At 44.8% G+C, this 23,075-nt stretch overlaps 1 protein-coding gene across 1 annotated transcript in view; it reads right to left on the bottom strand.

Moving 5' to 3' along the window:
- The window catches only part of RBM20 (RNA binding motif protein 20), a 59,215-nt gene that overhangs the window by 28,533 nt on the left and 7,607 nt on the right, over window positions 1–23,075 (bottom strand). Inside the window, exons 5-6 of the mRNA XM_023546740.2 lie at window positions 12,015–12,158; window positions 9,225–9,356 (exon numbers count right to left, since the gene is read on the bottom strand). Of these exons, the coding sequence (XP_023402508.2) occupies window positions 9,225–9,356; window positions 12,015–12,158 (276 nt within the window). The remainder of the gene's footprint in view (window positions 1–9,224; window positions 9,357–12,014; window positions 12,159–23,075) is intronic.

Genomic DNA, 23,075 nt, shown 5'->3' on the forward strand with positions numbered 1-23,075 from the left:
GGCTGTCAAGATTGAGGGTTGGGCTGGGAAAAGCACTGAGCAAAGGAGAGATGAAGCAAGAGCTGCCTGTGGTTTCAGGGTAAAGCTCAGGCCTAGGGCAGGGAGAGATCACTCGTTTAGGTTCTTAAGATGCTGACAGACAGCCAAAGAGAAGATGGCGGCCCCATCCCCTGTGGCTGTGAAAAAAGTAGGAATTCAAGAAGCCAGTAAATTCTAAAAAGGCCCAGGAACTAGTCAGGATATCCACCTTAACAAGGCCTTTACTGCTTTGGCAAATGGCCTCTTACATACGAATACAGCTATAAAGATTGATCCCCTATAAGTGTACGAAAGTGCCACCTGCAATTAACCAGCTCTCCTAGGCCTTGGAGTCAACTAGCACCTCAAGCAGAGACCCAAGACCAACCAAGCAAAGAAGCCAAGGCTGTTGGCCTGGGCTGAGAAGAAAGCTGCAGCCCAAGATGCCTCCCTCTAATCCTACCCCACTCCAGACCACCTGTCCTTCAGTCAGAGTTTTGTCACTACCTTGGGGTAGAGTAAGAAGGCTCATTTGGAGGTGACTACACTCAATATGGATTGCACTGAGTCAGTCTTCTTCCTGCTTGCTCACCTTGGTCTGTAAAGTGGAAGCTCCCTACTGTACCATCAAGGGAAAGGCCAGCCTGGGATAGCTAGTCCACAGAAAGACCCACTACAGCAGCACTGCCTTCACACAGACCAACACATACACAAACAGAGCTCTGGAGAGCTGGTGGGCACCATCAGGACCTAGTACAAAGAATATAATCTGTTGTCACCATCACCAGGGAGGCCAAATGCTGGGCCTCAAATCTAGAAGCTAGAAAAGGCAAAGGCTAAATAATATGCCACCAAACTGGGTTAAATATACCATGGCAACTTTTCAGAACAGAATGATAAAAATTCTCCAAGGAGGTTGGATGGGGGATTTTCTGTAGTACAGAGTCCTCAAAGTCTCAAACTGTTTTCTTCTACTCCTCAGGAAGCTGAAATCTTCCCGACCGTTCCTTCCAGCCCAGACCCAGGAAAGCCCGGGTTAAGTGGAGGGTGGCCTTCTCAGAAAGCAGTTGAGGCTCTGCAGACTACTGAGGGACAGCCAGGATGGGGGTAGGGTCTGGGGCAGAGACCAGCAGTGCTGGAGCAAGTCAGGCCGGTCAGGGTCAGAGGCATTCCAGGAACTTGAGGTCCCTTAGCACCATGGTCATCACTGACAGCACTTTATTCTCTGCCCCATGCCCTTTGCCTCTGGTGAGGGCAGAGCTGGCCTTCGGGTACCACAGATAAAAACATCCTCTAGTGGCCGTTGGGATGCCCTCAGCAGGTGCCCATGCAGTCTTCCAGATCCAAGAAGCTTCTTTAGAGTGCCTCTCTGGGGACCAGAAGAGCCTCTTCCTGACTTAAACATTCTCTGCTCCTTATTTTCCCCACCACAGAATATCCTCCTGGGGCCATATTCAGCACAAGGCCCTCTGGAATTACTTATATTCAGGCCACAGGTTTCCAGGGAGCCAGGGCCCTGGGTTGCTTATCTTCACACAACACCAGCACAGAGCCTTGCATGGACCAGATGCTCCATGATACTGGGTCCAAGATGGAAGGCTAGATGGATGGGAGGATGGTGCTACAGGGGTTGCTGTCGAATGAACAGCATGGTCAGCAAATGGCTACATACTGGGGCTGCTCATCACTGGCATTGTGAGCCCTTCTGAGGATCAGAGGGTCAGCTCCTCTGTTTTAAGCGATTGTTGAAAAGTGTTTGGCACTCTCTGGACCAAATACTCTGCCAGCAGGCATCTGAGAAGGGGAGAGACATGGCCAAAGGTTTTCAGATAACAGAATTGACTTCTCAGAGTTCCAAGAAAATCGCCTCAACCTGCTTTGGGTACAATCTCTGCATCCTGTGGTTAAAGGTGTGAAGGAGGCAGGTTAAATGCAGCTGTACTTATCCAAGAAAAATGGAGATGAGGGAGGTCTATGATGACATTTGGGGTAACTTTTTATTGCAGAAAATTTCAAACAGACAAAAGTAGAGAGAATGGTATACTGAACCCCAATAAACCCATCACCCCTCTTCAAAATTCTGAGCAAGCTTGTTTCATCTAACTCCCTATCCTCCTTCCCCACCCTCTAAATCATGGTATCTTTTCATCCATTCATGGTAACATTGATGCAGCTCAACAGCCCACAAGGGGATCATCCACCTGGTGAGATCCCAAGTCCCCTGCAGTTGTCCTAGGGAAAGGCTGACATGCACCAAGGGGGACACCATGATTTGAGAATCTCAACCCACAAAAAGCAGCCCCAGCTTGGTCCCCAGTGGGCTGGGTCAGTGGGGGTCAAGGCTCTTTGCCTGTGGGGGAGTCACATCCATCACCTATAAAGGTGAGATAATGAGGCTCATCTGGCAACCACCAGTAGCCTCAGGGCATGGCAGGCCACACTGATAAAAGCCAGAGTGTTTGGCCAACATGAAAGGAGCTGCTAGAGAGCTCTGTGCCCTCTGAGGGCTTCCCAGCTGTTTTACATACCTCGAGAGTCCTGGGCTGATACTGAAACCTTCCAGATAAGCCCTGAATTCATCAGAGCTGGAGCCTGTCAGGGCAGTCCTGATTGTTTGTGACATTACTGTGTTTTCACAGCTTCAACATTGCTTCTCACCTGACTGCTTCTGCCTGAAAGCCCCTTCCCTGCTGAAGTAAATTCCCATCATCCTTTAAGGCCCTGCTCAGTAATCACTCCTAAGTCACGCTGCCTTTTGTCACTCATCTTCTGAACTTATGCATACATATTTATATCTTGTATAACTTTGCAAAAGAATAACTTGTCTACCCAGTTGGATTGCAAACTCCTAAATAAGAACCATATCTTATATTCATTAAAGCTTTTAGTATAATGACTTACCCAGAGACCTTCAATCATCATTTGCTGTTTTACCAACTGAGAGTATCATGGACCACTCACAACATCGCTTCCCAGGGGCTCTCTTTGGGGCTAGAAGGCTGGGCTGTGATTCAGAAATCAGACCCTCTGCTCCCAGAACCACCTGGAAGCTATCTTAGCCCCAGCCCAAAATAATGAATGAGAGTCTCAGGGCCAGGGAACCTGAAAACTCCCCCTGATGATTCTCTGATGTAGTGACTGGAAGACACTGGTTTAAATCACTGCAAGTTCCCTTCTGCATCTAAGATGCTATGACACTGTACTTAGACCTCCCTTGTCTCCATTTTTCTTGGGTGAATACAGCTGCATTTATAGAACAACCCAAAAAAGAGTGTGAAATTCTTGTCCAAGTCTGCAGGAAGGAAAACAACCTAAGATCTTGAGAAGCTTGAGTGTTATAGCCAATACCCCTGTGGCTCTACTTGGGGAGATCTTGTTGCTACAGCTCTTGCCACCTACCCAGACCCACGAGGGTATGAGGCAGAGGAGTTACAACTCCTGGGCCTTTATCTGCCTTCCCCCTCAAGGCAGGAACTTCACTGCCAATATGAGGCTCTTCACTGAGCCAAAGGCATGCAGTGACCATTGTTTCACAGGATGGTGGTCACTCCTTTCTCCAGAAAACTTTCACAAGGGTAGTTCAGAAAGCAGGTGATGGTTGGAAGCCAAACCCCTGCCCCACAGAAGAAGCCTCTCCATCCTATCCAGTGGGCCCTGAAGTTTGACATGAGCATATTCAAAATATTCAACCACCAGAACTGCACGGGCCTGACCAATTCAGGGTTCTAGGGCCAGGTGGCCCCCACTGTGCCTGTTGTTTATTCTTTAGTTGCTGGATTGTGGGAAAGCCTGGGGCCTGGGGAGGAGATAAGGAAGGATGTAGGAGAAGAGCATATGGGGACTTGGGCCAGTGACTCTTTACCAACCGATACTGAAGGGTTTTGATATCTTAACAACCAGGAGGGCCATACTGGTGCGTGTTGTTGTTGGCTGCGGTTGAATCACCCCCTCCCTCTGACTCATGGGGACCTCCACAACAAATGAAATCCTGCTCTGTCCTGCGCCGTCCCTATGATCAGTTGGGGATTAGACTATTGTAATCCATAGGATTTTCACTGACTGTTTTTCAGAAGTGGATCACCAGGCATTTCTTCCTACTCCATTTTAGTCTGGAAGCTCCACTGAAATCTGTTCAGCATCATAGCAACACATAAGCCCCCAGTGTCAGGTGGTAGGTGCACATGAGGTGCATTGGCTGGGAATCGAATCTACGTATCGGCCCTGGTGAACACACAGTAGGTTCTCAAGACATGCTTATTACTCAGGAAAACAAGACTAGGGCTGAGGAAGTGGTGACACTTTGTCGTTGTTGTTAGTTGCCATGGAGTCGATTCTGACCCATGGCAAGCCCATGTATGTCAGAGGAGCACTGCTCCATAGGGTTTTCATGGCTGTGGCCTTTCAGAAGTAGATGGCCAGTCCTGTCTCCCGAGGTGCCTTTGGATGGGTTCAAACTGCCAACCTTTTGGCTAGTAATCAGAACGCTTAACTATTTGCGACACCCAGGGACTTTGGTGATATATTAAAGGGCTTTAATTTCTTTAATTCCTTAATACCAAGTAAAAACATTTCACATTTTATTGTTTATTGTTCAGATTCTCATTCATTCTGCACATGTATCACAACCTATTACTATGTGGAAGGCCCCGCCCCAAATATCCTGAGGAACATTATCCGCCCCCCCAAAATAATGTAAGGGGAAATAAGATATGAACATGACAAAGTATCACTTAAGAGAGGGGATGAAAAATCCCTTAAAATGTCAACTTTCTCTCCTTCCACTTTGCTACGTGGGTAAAAGGTAAAGTTAAAGAAAGACCAATCACCTCTGTATGTCCTGCACTAATCACCATACCCTGTGTGGTGGCCACTGGGCTCGGAGACCTCCCCAGAAGCCGCTCTTTTTTCTCCTGGTGGCAGCGCTCTTACTCCAGAGGTCTGGGTGGGCCTCCACCCCTGGATCCCAGGATGAAGCAGGAGAGACAGGCCTGGCTAGTTATAGCATGGCCCCCCTGACCTCAGGGATTGGTCCAGAGATGGGCATGTGTCCTAAGCTAGCCTGATCAGAGTGACTCAGGACTTTGGTGGGAGTAAGCAGGAAAGGCTTTGGCGCTCCCTTGTTGAAGGAAATGGGGGGATGAGAATCCAGAGCTGGTGTTGCTACTGAGTCTACCAGGCCACCTAGAAGAGCAAGCCTGGAGCTGCCAGGGGCTGTCCCAGGGAGCCCCCAAAAGCTAACCAAGCAGAAAGCAGAACAGCAAAAAACCAAGTCCTAATGGTATCATAGAAGCCCTGGTGGTGTAGTGGTTCAGAGCTCGGCTGCTAACCAAAAGTTCAGCAGTTCAAATCCACCAGTTGCTCCTTAGAAAACCCTATGGGCAGTTCTACTCTGTCCTATAGGGTCGCTATGAGTTGGAACCAACTCGACGACACCTAACAACAACAACAATCATATCATTTGGTACCTGACTCAAGCTGTACCTGCAGCCAGGACTACTCTTGGACTTTTCATTTACACAAACCAATAAATTCCTTTTTCGGCTTAAACCAACATGCTTAAATGAGATGAATTTCTGTCACCTGCAGAGAGAGTCCTAGCTGATTCACATCAACTTAGGGGCCACAAAGCACACATTCCTATGCAGTTGAAAAGCGTTCTACGATGCTTTCACATATGTTATACCTTGTGACCTTCACGACTCTGAGAGGCAGTGTAACAGCTCGGGGAACAGAAAAGCCTTACTAAGGTTAGACAACAACATGTTCTGGGCCCTTACTACTTAAAGTGTGTTTAAGGACCAACAACATCAGCAGCTCCTGGGAGCTTTTCAGAAATGCAGAATCACAGCCCTGTCCCTGCATTTTAGCAAGACCCCCCCAAAGGATTTATATGCACATTCAAGTTTGAAAAGCACTGTTAGAATACTCTCTCTGCTACTTACTGGCTGGGTGACCCTAAGAAAATTAGTGATTTCTTTTGTCTTTTCATTTGGACAATGGAGATCATACTAACACAAAACAGATGAAGATATAGTGAGAAACCAAAACAGTCTTAGGTTTTAATTATGGCTCTTCCAGTAACTAGGATCTTGGGCAAGTTACTGAACTTCTTCTATTAGCCTCAGTTTCCTCATCTGTAAAACTAAGACAATAAAACCTGTCTGACAGAGCTGATGTCAGGATTAAAGCAGATAACGTATGTAAAGTACCTGGCACACTACTCGATCCAGTGACCAGGACACAACTAGCTGTACATATCATTGTTATTATTGTTGTACTGTTATAATTATGGTAATTACCTACCCTATCAGTCTACTTCCGTAAAGATTACAGCCTTAGAAACCCTATGGGCAGTTCTACCCTGTCCTATAGGGTCACTGTGAGTCAGAATGGACTCATTGGCCGTGGGTTTGGTTTGGTCCACCCTACATACCTCACAGGATAGCGTGATTATGAGACTCAAAAGAGACATTACATGCAAAAAATGCTTAAAACCAAAGGTTTTAGGTTCAAGTAAATCTTTACCAATCTAAAAACTAAGGTTCACAAGAGGTGAAGCAACTTGTCTAAGCTCATCAAAGCAGTAAAGGGCGGAGCCTAGATTGGCACCAATACCTTCCAATCTGGCATAGATCATATGGCTGCTGATGGTTTTAGGTTTAAACGCTTTTCCTCCCCCACCAGACTGTGAGCTCCTCTGCAAGCTTGCCACTTCCATATTCGAGGCACCCAGCCCAGTTCCTGCCCATAGTGGGCACTCAGTAAAAACCTGCTGAATGCAAACCTTGACCATCCAACCTCTTTAACCTATGGATTCTGCACCGCCCCAAAGTATCTTCCTCAGTCAGGTATCACAGTGCCTTGGTACTTTAAGGAACTGATTACTGCTATTAATCCTAATTAGAAACTTATGACAACATCTCATTTGAGACAAAAGCTCCACTGAGAACTCATTGCAGAAATTCAATTCTATCCCCCAGGGGAGAGTCCAGGAGAACAAGACCTTTGCCTATGTTCAGAACAGGGTGGGATCTTTGACTTGTCTGAGAAAAGTAATGTGCTGTCATTAGTCAGAAAAAAAAGGAAAAAAAAAAAAAAGCCAGGTTCTGCCTGAAGCAGAACTATTGGCCAAGGCACTTCAAAAGCAATAATGCAAGCAAAGCAGAACCAGGATGTTGGCAACTGGTTGACGTATTACTGATCCATATATGTAGACTTGTCAGAATGCTAGTCCTAACTAGAAATAACCACTGTGCTTTTGTCTCTGATTTCAATCTTTAAGGCAAATTAAAGGCTATGGATCTTGAACAAAATGAACTCTGAGTAAACGTGAAATGAGCTGAAGTGAAGTAGAAAATCTCTGTTAAGTAAGATGGTAGACAGCACAAAATAAGATGGTAAGTTTAAACACAAATATGTCATTAATGCTAATAAATCCGAATGGACTAAGTACTCTAGTTAAGAGAACTCCTACAAACCAATAAGAAGACACAATCAACAAAAAAAACACATGGGCCGATGACTTGAAAGGAAACTTCCCACAAGAGAAGATCCAGATGGAATAGCCAATACACATATTAAAAAGTTTTCAACCTCAAATGGTAACCAGGAAAATACAAAATTAAAACATGATATACCATTACACTCTCCTCAGACAAGAAAAACTTTTAGAAGTTGGACAAGATAAAGTGTTAACAAGAATATGGACCTTTGGAAAGTCTCATATACTACTAATAGCAGTGTATATTTGGGACAACAATTTTTGAAGCGCTCTTGCTATTATCTAGTAAAGTTGAGGGTGAACATGCCCTATGACCCAGCAATTCCACTCTTGGTTATGTGCCCTTAGTTTTACGCTGAAGCACATCTGTACCACAGTAACATTTTTAAGAATAGTAGTAGTATTCTAAAATATATATATATATATTATTATACTACAATACTAGTAGTATTGTCCCTAATATCCTAAAACTGGGAACAACCTACATTGTCCATCGACAGTAGAATGGATAAACTGTATAGCCATACAACAGAAATTTATTTAACAATGAAAACAAACAGATACCTCCAACAACACAGATTACATGTCAACTGAAAAAAGCAAGACACAAAAGAACGTAGACAGTAAGATTCCATTCGTTTAAAGTTCAAAAACAAGCAAAATTAAACTGATAATGTTTAAGGAGCATACATAGGTGGTAGGACAATCAGGAAAAGCAAGGGAATGATTATTCTCAAAGTCAGGAGAGTGGGGAGGGAGGCGTTGAGCTTGAGGAGGAGCTACCCGGGGGCTTTTGGGCACTGCCAGTGTTCTACTTCTTGACTTTGGTGGTGGTTTTATGGGATTTCACCCATTATTTATTTTTGAAACAGTACATATATATCATTAGTCACTTTTCTGTATGTTATACTTCACAATAAAACAAAAAAGAAAGAAAGGCAAAGAAAAGAAATGTAGAGCAACCTAAGAGAAATAAAAGCCAAACCAAAATAAAAAACCCCGTTTGGAGTTATGGGAATTCATCCCTGAAAATCCATGGGGTTAATCTGAAAGTGGCCAATTTAGTCATGTAATACTTAAAATGACTTGTACTGAACTTAAAACATAAGTATGGAGAAAGAGAATCAAAGATCAGGGGTGGTGACAAGGGAGGAAAAAGTTAGCGAAGATTTGTTTGGGCAGAGAGAGGCCGTATTCAGGGACTTAGGCCTGAAACTCCCACTACCGAAAAGCAACAACCTTTCCCCCTTCAGGGACAGATTAACCAGTAAGCAAGGTACGTACAGGCTTACTTGTGCTTCCTTACTAGTCTGTAGTGCACGGTTTCATCTGTTTTTCACTGCATCTGATTAGTAAGGAAGCACAAGTAAGCCCACGTGTACCTTGCTTATTGGGTAATCTGTCCCTTACTTCATCCTTGGAGACCCAGTACAGACATGGCTTTCTCTGTAAAATCTTTCTTGACCGCCAGGTATTTAGTCATCTTGCCTCAAGTATCTCTGCATTTTGTACTTCCAGTAATGAGCACTTTTCTTGCCATGTTGTAATGGTTTGCCTTCCCATGTGAGATCCCCCAAGGCAGTGAGTAACCTCTGGATCTTGCCCTGCCCTCCCCTTCCTGCCAGCACCTAGACCAGTACCTGACAAGTAGGAGACTGTCAGCTGATGCTTGTCGAATGACTAAGTAAACTCGAGGATGCTTTACCTTCAGTTGCAATTCTTTATATCTCTTGGACATCCGAATGAGCAGTTTCTCACCATTGATCACAGCAGATTTTTCTTGGTAATACTGGACCATGGCCTGGGCAGCTTCTGTGTAAGCCATCTCTAAAAAAGCCTAGGAAAGAAAGGAGGATGTACATTGGACTTTTGCAGTTTTACAGTCTTAAAATTCAGTACGAGGTATGATTCCACTTTTTATGAAGTTCGGTCAAGAATAGGCAAAATGAATAGATGCTGACAGAAGTGAGAGTTGTGCTTCCCTCCGGGGTGGGGGTGGGGAACTGACTGGGATGGAGCGCTGAGGAAACCTTCTGAGTTTTTGGAAATGTTCTGTATCTTGATCTGGGTGGTAATTACATGGGTGCACACATGTAAAAAATTAATAGCGTTGTCCACTTAAGATTAGTGCACGTTACACACTTCAGAGTACATAGTTTATACCTCCATAAAAAGAAAAAATTCAGTACAAGTTAAAGCTCTCTTTGATCTCATCTGTTCAAAGCGACCTATTTATTAACTTCACCAAAAGAGCTCATTATAAGACGGCCCTTCTCCAGGTCCCCGTGGTTACTAGACATTATTTCTTAATTACGTATGTCCATTCCAGGCTACATCACGCCATGGAAGCCCCTCTGGGACAGGATGGGTCCATTAACCCCCAGTTCCCAGGTGTCTGTTGCACACGTGGCCCTCAGCTGACTCCTGCAAAGCTCATTGTTTGGCGGAGCCTATAGAGGAAGATGGACTCACAAGCCCTCACTTTCCTTGCAAAGAAAGAAATATACTCCAAAAATCAGGGGCTCACCAACCCCCAGGCTGGAGGGAAGGCCGTGTTCCTGTGAGTTAGAGAGGAAACCCCCAACTGTTTCCACAGCCATCTTTCCTCTGTATTTAGCTGTTCTAATAAAACGCATAATAAAACGCATAGAAAGGAAAGGGCTTTTCTACTCAATCCATTCTACAGAGAGTTTGACGGACTTGTCAGTCTGCCCCAGTAGCTGCTGCAGCGGATTTGTTGCTGTGATTGTTTCTTAGATTTGTTTGCTTTGTATATTCTGACACTGTGCTGATTCTGCTCCCTTTATGAGGAGAGGCTTGTGACAATGGGGCCCTCACTGTAAGCCCCTACTCTCCAGTTTCCCTGAACTGAATATTTCTTGGCAGAATTCATAAAAGCCTAAACAAGCCCATTCTCCCACCTTCCCTCAATTTATGTTTGAATTTCAGATGTACTGCCTTTCTGCATGCTGTCACAGCAGAAGTGTGTAAGACCAAGAACTCAAGATTCTCTAGTGTTTTATTTCTAGTTCTGCCACCCAGCATTCTATGTTCATCTTTCTTTTAATTTTTATTATGCTTTAAGTGAAAGTTTACAAATCAAGTTGGACTCTCATACAAAAATTTATATATACCTTGGTATATAGTCCTAAATGCTCTCCCCCTAATGAGACAGCACACTCCTTCCTTCCACTCTCTTTTTGTGTCCATTCGTCCAGCTTCTGACCCCCTCTGCCCTCTCATCTCCCCTTCAGACAGGAGATGCCAACATAGTCTCATGTGTCTACTTGATCTAAGAAGCTCATTCTTCACCAGTATCATTTTCTATCCCATAGTCCAATCCAATCCTTGTCTGAAGAGTTGGCTTTGGGAATGGTTCCTGTCTTGGGCTAACAGAAGGTCTAGGGCACCATGACCTCCGGGGTCCTTCTAGTCTCAGTCAGACCGTTAAGTCTGGTCTTTTTACAAGAATTTGGGGTCTGCATCCCACTGCTTTCCTGCTCCCTCATGGGTTCTCTGTTGTGTTCCCTGTCAGGGCAGTCTTCAGTTGTAGCCAGGCACCATCTAGTTCTTCTGGTCTCAATGTTCCTCTTTCTTGATGCAAACATGTTAGTACCTCTAGATCTCATCTGTCAAATGGGAATAATATTAGCCCAGTGAATCTCACTGCATTAACAGTGCAAGCTGAATTTGGGATACTTACCAAAATAGAATTCCGGAGCCTTAGGATCAAAGAGACCAAGAGGGTAGTCTATCCCCAGGTTGATGGAGGGAGACTAATGATCTGGTGTGGCCTTCAGTCTCCAAAGTTCATGCCTTAGCTAAGAAAAGAATTTCTCCTATGCCTGCTCCTCTGATTCATAAAGTAAAAATATTGATTAAAAATAAAAATATAAGATATTCTGATTTGTGACCACTCTATTAACTCCCCTTTTGACTTTAGAAATGGAAACAAACATATTCAGTGCCTGAAGGCTCAGTCAGTTCTCACAGGTTAAGGGTTCCCAGTTCTAAGATTTAGCAGACATCCATCAACTCCCATTTACTCTCCTGCTCTGAGACCCAAAGGCCTTAGAGGCTAAGACGAAGAAGCAGTAAAAATCCCTGTTTCAGCCAGTTCCAAATTCAGGCCGCTGGATAGGAGAAGCTGGGAAGGTAAGACTGTATAAGAGGCTGGCAATTCAGCGAGAGACTCAAGTCCATGGATTTCTATTTGGGGGGCCAGTTAGGTTTTCTATGCTAATAAACACCCTGTTCCAAAGCACCCCTCACTTCTAAGCAATTCACAAAAGGCTGTATCCATCACAAGGGTGAAAGGATAAAGGAGAAACAAAATACCACCACCACCAAAAACCTCGGTGCAGTACCAACAGGCCAGCTGTGTATCACCTTTTTATGTTAACAACAGCTTCCTTTAAAAAAAAAATTATGTAATTACCCTTCACCAATGTGTGGTCTGTCCCAAAGATACTAGTGTGAAAGTGCCCAGGCCTACCTGATTAGTGGACTTCATGAGGATGTAATTAGTGACCTTCCCAAAGGGCAGCCCCAGGTTAATGACGTCGTTCTCGGTGCAGCTTCCTTCCGGGAGGTTGCAGATGTGCACTACACGTCCAGCACCCGCTTTCCGCTGTGTGAACTAATGGGAACAAAGAGCAGGGGCTGGGCTTCAAAAGACATTTTCCTCTTTCCCTCATGTCCAGCTATTCCTAGTGGTTACTTTCCCCCAAACAATGATTGCAAAGCTGTCGTTTATAAAATTAAAGCAGAAAAAATAATCCATTCGCTGCACACATAAAAACAACTATTTTACGCCATCTCTTTACAAAAAGGATTCACACTATTTTTAACAAGCAATAATATCCAAGGCTGTCAGAACGTGAAGAAATGGTCATATTTCGCATGTTGCTGAGAACACGTTGTTGTTGTTCGTTGCAGCCTCTGACTCATGGCGACCCCATGCACAATGGAACTAAATGCTGCCCAGTCCTGTGCCATCCCCATGATTGGTTGTGGGTCAGATGGTTTGATCCCTAGGGTTTTCATTGGCTGATTTTTGGAAGTAGATCACCAGGCCTTTCTTTCTAGTCTGTCTTAATCTGGAAGCCCTGTTGAAACCTGTTCAGCATCATAGCAACATGCAAGGCTTCACTGACGGATGGGAGGTGGCTGTGAGTGAGGTGCATTGTCCAGGACTCGAACCCCAGTCTCCTGCAAGGAAGGCAAGAATTCTACCACTGAACCATCACTGCCTCTTTGCAAACATACTTTAGCAATATTTAATAAAACTTAAAACATACATAGCCCATCACCCACCCATCCCACTTTGGGAAATCAGTTCTACAGAAATACAGGCACCAGTATGTAAAGAGTTATATACAAGGGCATTTATTGTGATAATTTATGAGGTGCCAAAAATTTTGGAAAGAGCCTGAGTGTCCAACAATAGGGGAATGTTTGAATAAGTGATGATTCAAGCATACAGTGGAATACTACACAGCCATTAAAAGGAGGACAAAAAAAACGCAATCATTTTCAAGACAGGTTTTTAAGTAAAAAATAAAGGTCGCCAAGTAGCATGTGAATGTAGTACTATGCATTTCGGTAGAAAAAAATATACAAGAGAAAGGAACAGATGAAGCAAGTGTTGTAAAATTTTGATGATGATTGGAACTAAGTGATGGCATATAGGGGTTAATTATACCAGTCTCCACGCTATTGTGTAGTTTGGAAACGTTCACAATAAAAAAAAACTTTTACGGGCTATCAGCACAGGCAGAGAAAGGTGTGGGAGGATGCATATCAGCCAGTCAACACTGGTTATCTTAAGAGGGTGGAACCGGAGGGAGAAAGTGCAGGGAAGCATAGCCTTTTCGTTATACACCTGGGCATTGCTTGACTTACAATGTTTTTAAAAATTCCAGTGAAGAGAAAAGAACACAGAAAGGATTTGTGGGAACTAATACATACACCAGGAGCCTGGGTGGCACAGTGATTAAAGCGCTTGGTTCCTAACCGAAAGGTTGGCGGTTCAAACCCACCAGCCACTCCACGGGAGAAAGATGTGGCAATCTGCTTCCGCAAAGATTATATAGCCTTGGAAACCCTATGGGACAGTTCTACTCTGTCCTATAGCACTGCTATGAGTCAGAATCGACTCGATGGCAACAGGTCGATACATACATGGTTAAGTGCTTGGCAGCTAACCAAAAGGTTGGTGGTTTGAACCCACTCAGTGGTTCCAAGGGAGAAGACCTAGTGATCTTCTCCAGTCAAGATTACGGCCTAGAAAATCCTATGGGGCAGTTCTACCCTGTCACATGGGGTCGCTATGAGTCTGAATCGACTCAAATGCACCCCGAAACAACAAATACATACACACAGACATTTACAGCAACCACCTGCAGTTTAGGGCAGTGGTTTTCAAAATGTTTTTAGCCTTGGAATCTTTTCTTCAAATAAATTTTGCTCAACAGCCCAATATACAACACAAATAAAAGAGGAATTGTTCTGGTCAAACCTTGGGGTCCCCCCAAAGGCACCTCTGAGGACACAGTTTGGAATCTAAGACCTGAGCCGTTACGATCAAAGCTCTGAGAGGGAGGCGGAGTGTCTGTTTGGTCCCAACAAACTTTAATCATAGCCTGGAATATCCGGAGGTTCAAGAATTAGTAACCATAAGTCAACCCAGTGTGGAGGACCACCACTCAGTGTGGAGGAGAAGGGTGTAATTCCCCAAACCTGAAACACGGAGCCTAAATTTGCATAATCACCATTTTCTACGATAAAGTGAACTTCAACATCTAATTACATTTGCTGGAGGTCCGACTCTGCTTAGGTAACACAGGGGGAAAGGAACCAAGGTCCCTTCCCTAACAAGGGCTGAACTGGTTAAAAAAGTCCACCATAAAAAGCTCTCATCTGTCTCATCTGGGCTGAGGCCAATTAGAGGCAATAAGAATTTCCTTTTTTATGGCTCAGCCCTGAATTGGAGAAACCCAGGTACCCCTTGCGACCGCCCCCTCAGCGATGCTCTGAGGTCAAGCACTTTCCCAAAGTAGAACAATGATTCCATGTGTAGCTCAGGCAGCTCCCAGAGACCCCCTTGCCTCCTGGAGTACAGATGGGCCTCTCCATCCCCTGGGAGACTTGGGGGACCAAGCCTGGGCAATGAGGCCTGAACTCTTCTCCAGGGATGAAGGGAGGAGGGCTGTTACGATGCAAGGGTGAGCACTTCACATAAAGACACGGGCCTGTCTGAAATTTAAAGCAGGGCAAAGTGGCGGTCCACTGGGTTTATCAACAGGAGGGCTGAGCCCAGCACCCTGCTGGGTCTCCTCTTAGCAGGGCACCTTTCTGACCCATATGACCTTGCTGTGGTTGGTCTGAGCTTGGGCAACAGAGCAGATATACAGGGCACTTCTGGGGCCATCACAGCTCCTTGTCCGTCTAGTTGCCTAGTCACCAGGCACCATTGTCTCCTCCAGACTGAAAGAACAGCTCAGAGGCTTTTATCTGAGCGTGAGCTCAGCAACTGCTGCTGCTGGGTGGTAGAATGTGCCTCCCAAAGAATAAATGCCTGCACAGCCACCAGTCACCCAAGAAAGAGACGTATTCATGCTGCAGACATGGTAATGAAAGGTGCTGAAACAAATGGGTCTCAATGAAGGCTTTCACTCAAATTTTAAAAATACATTCCCTGAGTGTTTCTGAGCAAGCAGCGTGATGCTGTACAGTAATTTTCAACCTGGGGGTCTCTAAAGTCCTCAAGGGTCTTTGAAGGTAATAATAAGGCAATGGAGGGGGGATCTCAGCATTGTCTTTGACATTTCAAAAACTCAACCTGAGATCATACTTTGTGTTTCTTTATTCTATCAACCTGGGTAACTCTGGTTATATTTTAGGTAGATCAGGAAGTCTGAGTTGTATGGCCATGTCTCTGATTAATAAAAACAGATAATTAATGATTCATTAATATAAGTCTTGGCAGATACAAACTTCGTGAATATGGAATCCAGGACACCAGCTGTTAGGGGTAGAGAGGTAAATAACAAAGGGGGTTTGGACTGTAAAAAGCTCCATATTCCCTGATGTAGTAAAAAGACCCTGAGTCTAGAAGTCAGAGGACCCCGGTTCTAGTCCCAGCTCAGCCGCTCTTTAGGTGTACAACAAGGACAAATTCAATTTCTCTTTCTGAGCCTTGGTTTCCCAATGTTTGGAATGAGGGCGGTGGCCTAGATGTCTAAAGTCTTTTCCAGCTGTAAAATACCTATGCTTATGCAGTTCTAAATTCTAAAATTGTACTCCTCCCAGAAGCTTTGCCAAGCTAACCCTGAGATCCAGGATAATGATAACTTTCCCTAACTGCGCTTGGCATAAACAGGAAACACATGTCTTTTCCACTCCCTGTCCCAAACCATGCACTGTTTGTCCTCCCTCTCTATGTGATTGGTTGTTTATCCTCGCATATGTTCAGAAGCATGTTCCTCTTTCAGACATGCTTGTCTGTGTTGGTGGTGGTCGTCTCTACAGGTCTGATGGAAGCTCCAAGCAGTGAGCTTCTTGCTTATCTGCTCTGCTGTGCCCTGGATAATTCTGCTTCTGCAGAGCCCAGAACAGTGAGATGGTACACTCAGATGAACTAAAGACACATGGGTCTGGGGCCTCTCTGTGGACAGACCCACGTCAAGTATGTGCACCAGCACCAGGGCAGTGACAGAGTCAAACCAAGTCTGCATCTCGGCTCCCCGAGTGACTACCCCTGGGGCCTGGGCGAGTTACTGAATTTCTCCAAACCTCAGTTTGCTCATCTGTAAAACAGGGAAAATAAAAATTGATTCCACAGGGCTGCTTGGAAGAGAAAATACCACAATGTATGTAAAGCACTTTGGTGCAGTGCCTGGTGTCCAGGGTCCTACAAAGAAATGTTTGTTCCTTTTCGCCTCCAACAGTTAAAGGATGTGCTATGATGGTCCTAAACCCAAAACACCAAACCCATTGCTGTTGAGTCGATTCCAATTCATGGTGACCCCATGTATTATAGAGTAGAACTGCTCCGTGGGGTTTTCTGGGTTATAATCTTTATGGAAGCAGATTACCGGGCCTTTCTCCCACGGCACCTCTGGGTGGGTTCGAATCACCAACGTTTTAGGTTAGCAGTCCATCACAAACCACTTGCGTCACCCAGGGAACCTATGATGGTCCTAGACTGGGAAAAAAAAGTCATTGTACTTTGATTATGTAAGAGAAAGTCCGTGTTCTTAGGAAATCCATGTTGAGGTAATCAGAGGGGAAGGCTCACAATGTCTCCCCTCTACTCTAAAACAGTTCAGGAAAAACGCACATGTGATTAGAGAAAGAGAGATGGATGATGGACAGCTGATAGAGAGACAGAGACAGGAAGACACACAGAAAGAGAATGATAAAGTAAATGGGGCAAAATGTAACAAAAGGAGTGAATCTGGGCAAAGGACATATGAGAGTTCCTTATACCATTCTTGTGATTCTTCTGTAAGTTTCAATTATATTAAAATTAAGAGTTACCAAAAATAAATTTTTAAAAGACGTGCTCTGGGGAAGAAGAGCAGGTGGGATTTGGACAGAACTGTAAGATCTCACCAATGTGTATTTCTGGAGTGAAGTGTTAATGGAGGCTCTGCCCACATCCCACGTCCTGCCCTGCCGGGGTGAGCTCCCAGGAGGCAGACATACGCCAGGTGCACTTGAAACTTTCCAGCCCAAGGACAAATCTCTAAGAGAGCTAAGGTGTCCTGGGGTTGTAACCAAAGCCCTAATTACTAACCTAAAAGGAGTCATCTTTTCCCAGCCTGCAGGCCAGCACCGACCTTAAACGCCTCCGCAGGCGACCAGGGACCTGGTCTGTACATTTTCACATGCTGGGGCCGCTCATTTAAAACCAGATGCTACTTCTAAAGGGTTCATGTGGTCGGGTCCCAGGCCTCTCTGCTCAATACAAGTCTTTTATAGATGGGTACAAATAGGAAAGGAGCAAACATATTTGTGCATGAAGATTCTGGACCTTTCAATGCCCTATGCTGCAAGTGTGAACAGGCTTCACAGGCAAGGTCAAAGAGTAACTTCAGTTCAAATAACTCACAGAGTTACAATAAAAATGTGGCTTAGGGCAATAAGCCTCAAGAGAAGTCTCTGAAAGTCCTTGCTAGGGCTCTGAAGTGCAGATTTAATTTTCAATTAACTGTCACTGCGCCCCTACTTTAAGGAGCCTTGGTGGTGCGGTTTTTAAAGCGATCGACTGGTAACTTGAAAGGGCAGCGGTTCGAAACCACCAGCAGCTCCTATGAAAGAAAGATGTCGCTGTCTGCTTCCATAGAGATTTACAGCCTTGGAAATCCTATGGGTTCACTATGAATCGCAATCAACTCAATAGCAGTGGGTTTTTGGTTTTTGGGTATCCCTAATTTCACCTGGCACGAAGCCTGTGGGCCTCTGCTGGTTTAGTGCTTGAACACACCTGAGGACAGACACAGGGCAAATGTTAATGTTTATTCCTCATAATGTTGATTCTGAACATATTATGAACATATGCAGAAAGCAAATGGGGTTGGAGTCCATCGCTATGGAACTCAATAAAAGTATCAAATATTTTATAGAGCGCAGTAGCTTTGACTTAGAGTAAATCTACTTTTATTGGTGCCTGACTTGCCTACAGGCGTTGGGTTGTTTACCTGCCAAGCAACTTCAACATTCCCCATAAACTTCAGAGTCAAAGAATGTTAGAACAGGGAGGTCACCTGGTCCACACCCATCACTGCAGGTAAGGAACCCTAAGCCTGGGGGAAGTTAAGGGACTTAAAAAAAAAAACAAAAAACAAAAAAACCCAAACCTGTTGGCTTCCAGTTGATTCAGACTCATAGCGACCCTACAGGACACAGTAAGACTGCCCCAAAGGGTTTCCAAAGAGCAGCTGGTGGATTTGAACTGCCAACCTTTTGGTTAGCAGCCAAGCTCTTAACCACTGCACCACCAGGGCTTCTAAGGGACCTACCCATGGTCAATGAAATAGTGGCAGATTTGCCATTGAAAATCAGGTCTCACTGAAAAATCTGTCAATCAGGAACTTGTTAAATTATAGTAAATTTATACAATAGGTTGCGTCACACAATGATAGGTTTTTACGTACTGATGTGGAAAGATGCCTAGATAGCAATTAAAAAATATGTATTGAGAACTTGTTTTAAGTGAAAAAAGCAAATTGCGTAATAGAATATGTGGCATGGACTAGGAAACCCTGGTGGTGTAGTGGTTAAGTGCTATGGCTGCTAACCAAAGGGTCAGCAGTTCAAATCTGCCAGGCGCTCCTTGGAAACTCTATGGGGCAGTTCTACTCTGTCCTATAGGGTCGCTATGAGTCGGAATTGACTCGACAGCAACGGGTTTTGGTTTGGCATGAACTATGGAGTCCCTGGGTGGTACAACTGGTTAATGAGCTGGCTGTTAACCCAAGGTTGGAAGTTGGAGCCCACCCAGAGGTACCTCAGACGAGAGGCCTGGTGATCTACTTCTGAAAAATCAGTCATTGAAAACCCTGTGGAGCATAGTTCTACTCTGATACACATGGGGTTGCCATGAGTGGGAAATGACTTGATGGCAGCTATTTGTTTTGCAAAAAAAAAAAAATGCTTTTAATAAATAATATGCACACATATACTAGCTAGAGACACATAGTTATAGCAAAAGACATTTACCTTCCATTTTCTCTGCAGGGTTGGATTTTCCATTTGTTATTTCTGTACTGTTCAAAATTTTTATACCATGTATGTACACTTTTGCAACAAGAAAAAATAAGATTTGTAGAAAGAAAAGAAAAAATAGGGGAAAAACCCACCCAGTTCTGTCTCTTCCTCCAGGGTTCTTCTGCTCTCTTTAAAAATGCACAAGATGGTTCCTGCTGAGGGGACAGGGGCAATGGAAGAGCTGAAATGGTTGGGGAGGGGACAGTGAGTAGCCTTCCATGTGGGAGACCCAGGCTGACTCCCAGCCAACGCACCTTATGTGCAGCCACCAAGTGTCTGTCAGTGGTGGCTTCCACATTGCTATAATGCTGAACAGGTTTCAGCTAAGCTCTTAGACTAAGGCAGACTAGGAAGAAAGGCCTGGTGCTCTCCTTCTGAAACTCAACCAGTGAAAACGCTATGGATCGCAACAGTCCAATCCCCACCAATCATGGGGATGTTGCAGCACAGGGCAGCATTCTGTTCCATTGTGCGTGGGACCGGGGGCTGACTCAATGGCAGCTAACAAAACCACCACTACCATGCTCACTGAAGTCAGAGGCCCCAAGTGCTTTGAGCCATGGACCTGGAAGGCCAGGGCAGACAGGTGTTCTAGAAACAGCACACATTTTATTCCTGGGGCAACCTGTGACTTAAACCTTGGGGCTACCACAAACGTTTCTGTTTCTCCATGACTCAGTTTCCTTATTTGAACAAGTTTCCTGATGTGCAGGGTCCTGGTGAGAAAAAATCATAAAAACAATGTGTACTGGCCCAGGTCAGGGAGGCCCATTTGTGTCACCGGCACTGAGTAAACTCTGAGGTTCTGTGAAAGCTACATGGTGGTTTTACAGGGCAGCAGGCAAAGTGCATCTTGGGCAGGCGCGAGCAAACTATTTACAGCCCAAAAGGCCCCGATGGCCCCTTCCAGAAATCTGATTACTCTGTTTATAACTACTCGGGCAGCCAAGGATAAAGTATCGTGGTGCAGTCAGATGGCAGAAGATTAAATCAAAGTGAACACCCTTCTCCTGGGGCCCCGGGGTGGAGTGGGAGGGGCTGAGACAAACACAAATCACCCTACCAGCAGCAAACAGAACACACAACTGGGTCGGTTCAATGTGCCATCTCTGTCTAAAATAAATATGAACACAAAAGGCTCGGACTCTTGGGTTGGGTCAAGCTTAATTTCCACGAAGCCTCTTGGTCTGAGAGCTTGGTGGTGAGAGTATATGGCTTTTGTGGTCATTTTGGATTTTTTAACAGTTCATTCCTAAGCCCCATGTTGCTTTGTCCTGCTGCTTAAAGAAGATTTAGACCAGCAATTTCTCTTCACTCCACAAACAATAGTGATCTTACGCTGAGGGAGTCCTGGCGTTCCTGGTTTCATTCAACACAATGCGTTTCTGAAAAGATGTACGTAATTGGATTCAGATAGAAAAAGCTCTGACATGAAAACACTTCTGGAAGAAAACACATCAAAGCGTTCAGGGGTTTTCTATGGGGTCTCAAAGGGGTGAATGGAGGAATTTCATTCTCATTAAGCATTTCTGTTCTATGTGAATTTTCACAATAATCGTACATTTTGGAAGCAGAAAACAACAAAAGAAATGTATATGTGAAGCAGTGTGACTCAGAGTTTGGCAAAGTCTCCTCTGCTAACAGAGCAATCAACCCTTGATGTGTGTCTGCTTATCTACATACCCAGACTTAGGTTAGTAATCAAAGACAAACAGAAAAAAAAAAATCAATAATTCCTCTGTTACTTAAAGGAGCCTTGCAAAGTATCTCTCAGTAGCAGATTAATCAGCTTTTCACTTCTTAGCTTGACTTCAAATGTCAACATTTTTGTATTTCGGGTTTACTAAGGTGAGACACGCCTGCAGTCAATTTCATTTGCCAGAAACGGCAAAGAGGAGGACCAGCATCTGGGAGAAGGATGTGACCATCCGGCCACTGGCAATGCAGGGCCTGGCTGGTGGCCTTTGTCCTTGTTCCCCAGACATCTTAGGGAAGGCTCATGTGACCACTAGAGCTGTTAACAGTAAAACCAGCCAGATCTGTAGAAAATACCTTTATACATCTGAGTTCATCTGGGAGATGCTGTAATGAGGGCAGAAGAATTTGGAGGCTGGATCTGGCTGGCCTCTTCACCTTGCTCCATGATTACCAAGGCCTGAGAAGTCCCCGGCACCTCCAAAACAGCCTTAAAACCAGCAGCTGTAGAGCCAGTTCTGATTTATGGTGACCCTGGGTGGTACAAACGGTTAACACACTCGGCTGCTAATCAAAAGGCTGGAGGTCTGAATTCACCCAGAGGCACCTCAGAAGAAAGGACTGAGAATCTACTTCGGAAAGAGCACAACCACTGAAAACAGTTGTACTCTGACATATGTGGGGTTGCCAAGGCAGCCTTAGGTCCTCCTTAGCAGCTTGAGGGGAGAGAGAGGGGGGTTACTAAAGAGAAGGATCCCAAAAACGAAGAGACTTCAGAGATACCCAGAGAGGGGCAGATGGCTTAATGGTTAAAAGTGAGGACTTTAGAGTCAGGCCAACAAAACCAAACCAAGTCTGTTGCCATCAAGTCAATTTCAACTCATAACAACCCTATAGGACAGAATAGAACTGCCCCCATAGGGTTTTCAAGGCTATAATTTTTATAGAAGCAGACTGCATCATCTTTCTCTCCACAGAGCAGCTGGTGGGTTTGAACTGCTAACCTTTTGGTTAGCAATCAAGCCCTTTAACCACTGTACTACTGGGGCTCCTTCGAGCCAGGCCACCTGGGTTCAAATCCCAATGGCTCCATTTACCAGGTCTGTGTCCTCAGAGGTGGAACCCTGGTGGTGCAACTGTTAAGAGTTGTGGCCAATAACCAAAAGATCAGCAATCTGAATTCACCGTCTGCACCTTGGAAACTCTAGGGGCAGTTCTACTCTGTCCTATAGGGTCGCCATGAGTTGGTCTTGACTCGACAGCAATGGCTTTGGTTTTTTGCTTTGGTGTCCTTAGGCAAGGTACTTAGCCTCTCTATGCTTCAGTTTCCTGAACTATAAAATAAGGATAATAATAGTACCCACTTCGCAGGGTTTGTTTGCAGATTAAATGACTTAATACAAGCAAAAAGGCTAAGAACAGTGGCACATCTTAGGCACTATACAAATCTTAACTATTATCATCCTACAATGCTTTCTCTTTATCCCAAGGTTTCGAGGTCCCTCAGGGACTTGCTCAGGGACACACAACTAGTAAGGGATCAAGACTGCCTTCAGTTCTGCTGTGTTTCACTTTCCAATGCTGCATCTCATTGAGTGGAGAAGCTGTACTTTGACCAGAGATAGCAGATAAGCAGACTTCTTAAGAATCAACATCTTCGGATAGTAGAGGAGATGGTTCATACATTAAACAGGGACAGTAAGTCCCTAGAACCCAAATCCACACCCAGACTGAGCGTTCGCAGGCACGACCCAGCAGGAGGTGGAGGGCTTTGCCTGTGGTCTCGGGCCCTCCACCTCCTGCTGGTGGCCCGTGTTTCTTGGGTTGCTTCTTCTCAGGCTCAAGCCAGATAAACTCATCCTCTCTAGGTGTTTTCAGGAAGTTGTACTCAGAGCTTCTCAGTATTAATGGGAATCATAAGATTGCTTCTGCCTGCCCAGTAAGTACTATTTCAAAGTGCTTTCATGAGAGCATCTCAGCATCTCTAAGGGGTAGCAGATATAACCACAGGTATTACTGGACAGATTGCAGTGAGAGGTACACTGGTACTGAGACTTGCCCAAAGTCACACAGCTGGCCATGTTGG

The sequence above is a fragment of the Loxodonta africana genome, chromosome 16 (assembly GCF_030014295.1).
Source record: "Loxodonta africana isolate mLoxAfr1 chromosome 16, mLoxAfr1.hap2, whole genome shotgun sequence".
Taxonomy (NCBI): domain Eukaryota; kingdom Metazoa; phylum Chordata; class Mammalia; order Proboscidea; family Elephantidae; genus Loxodonta; species Loxodonta africana.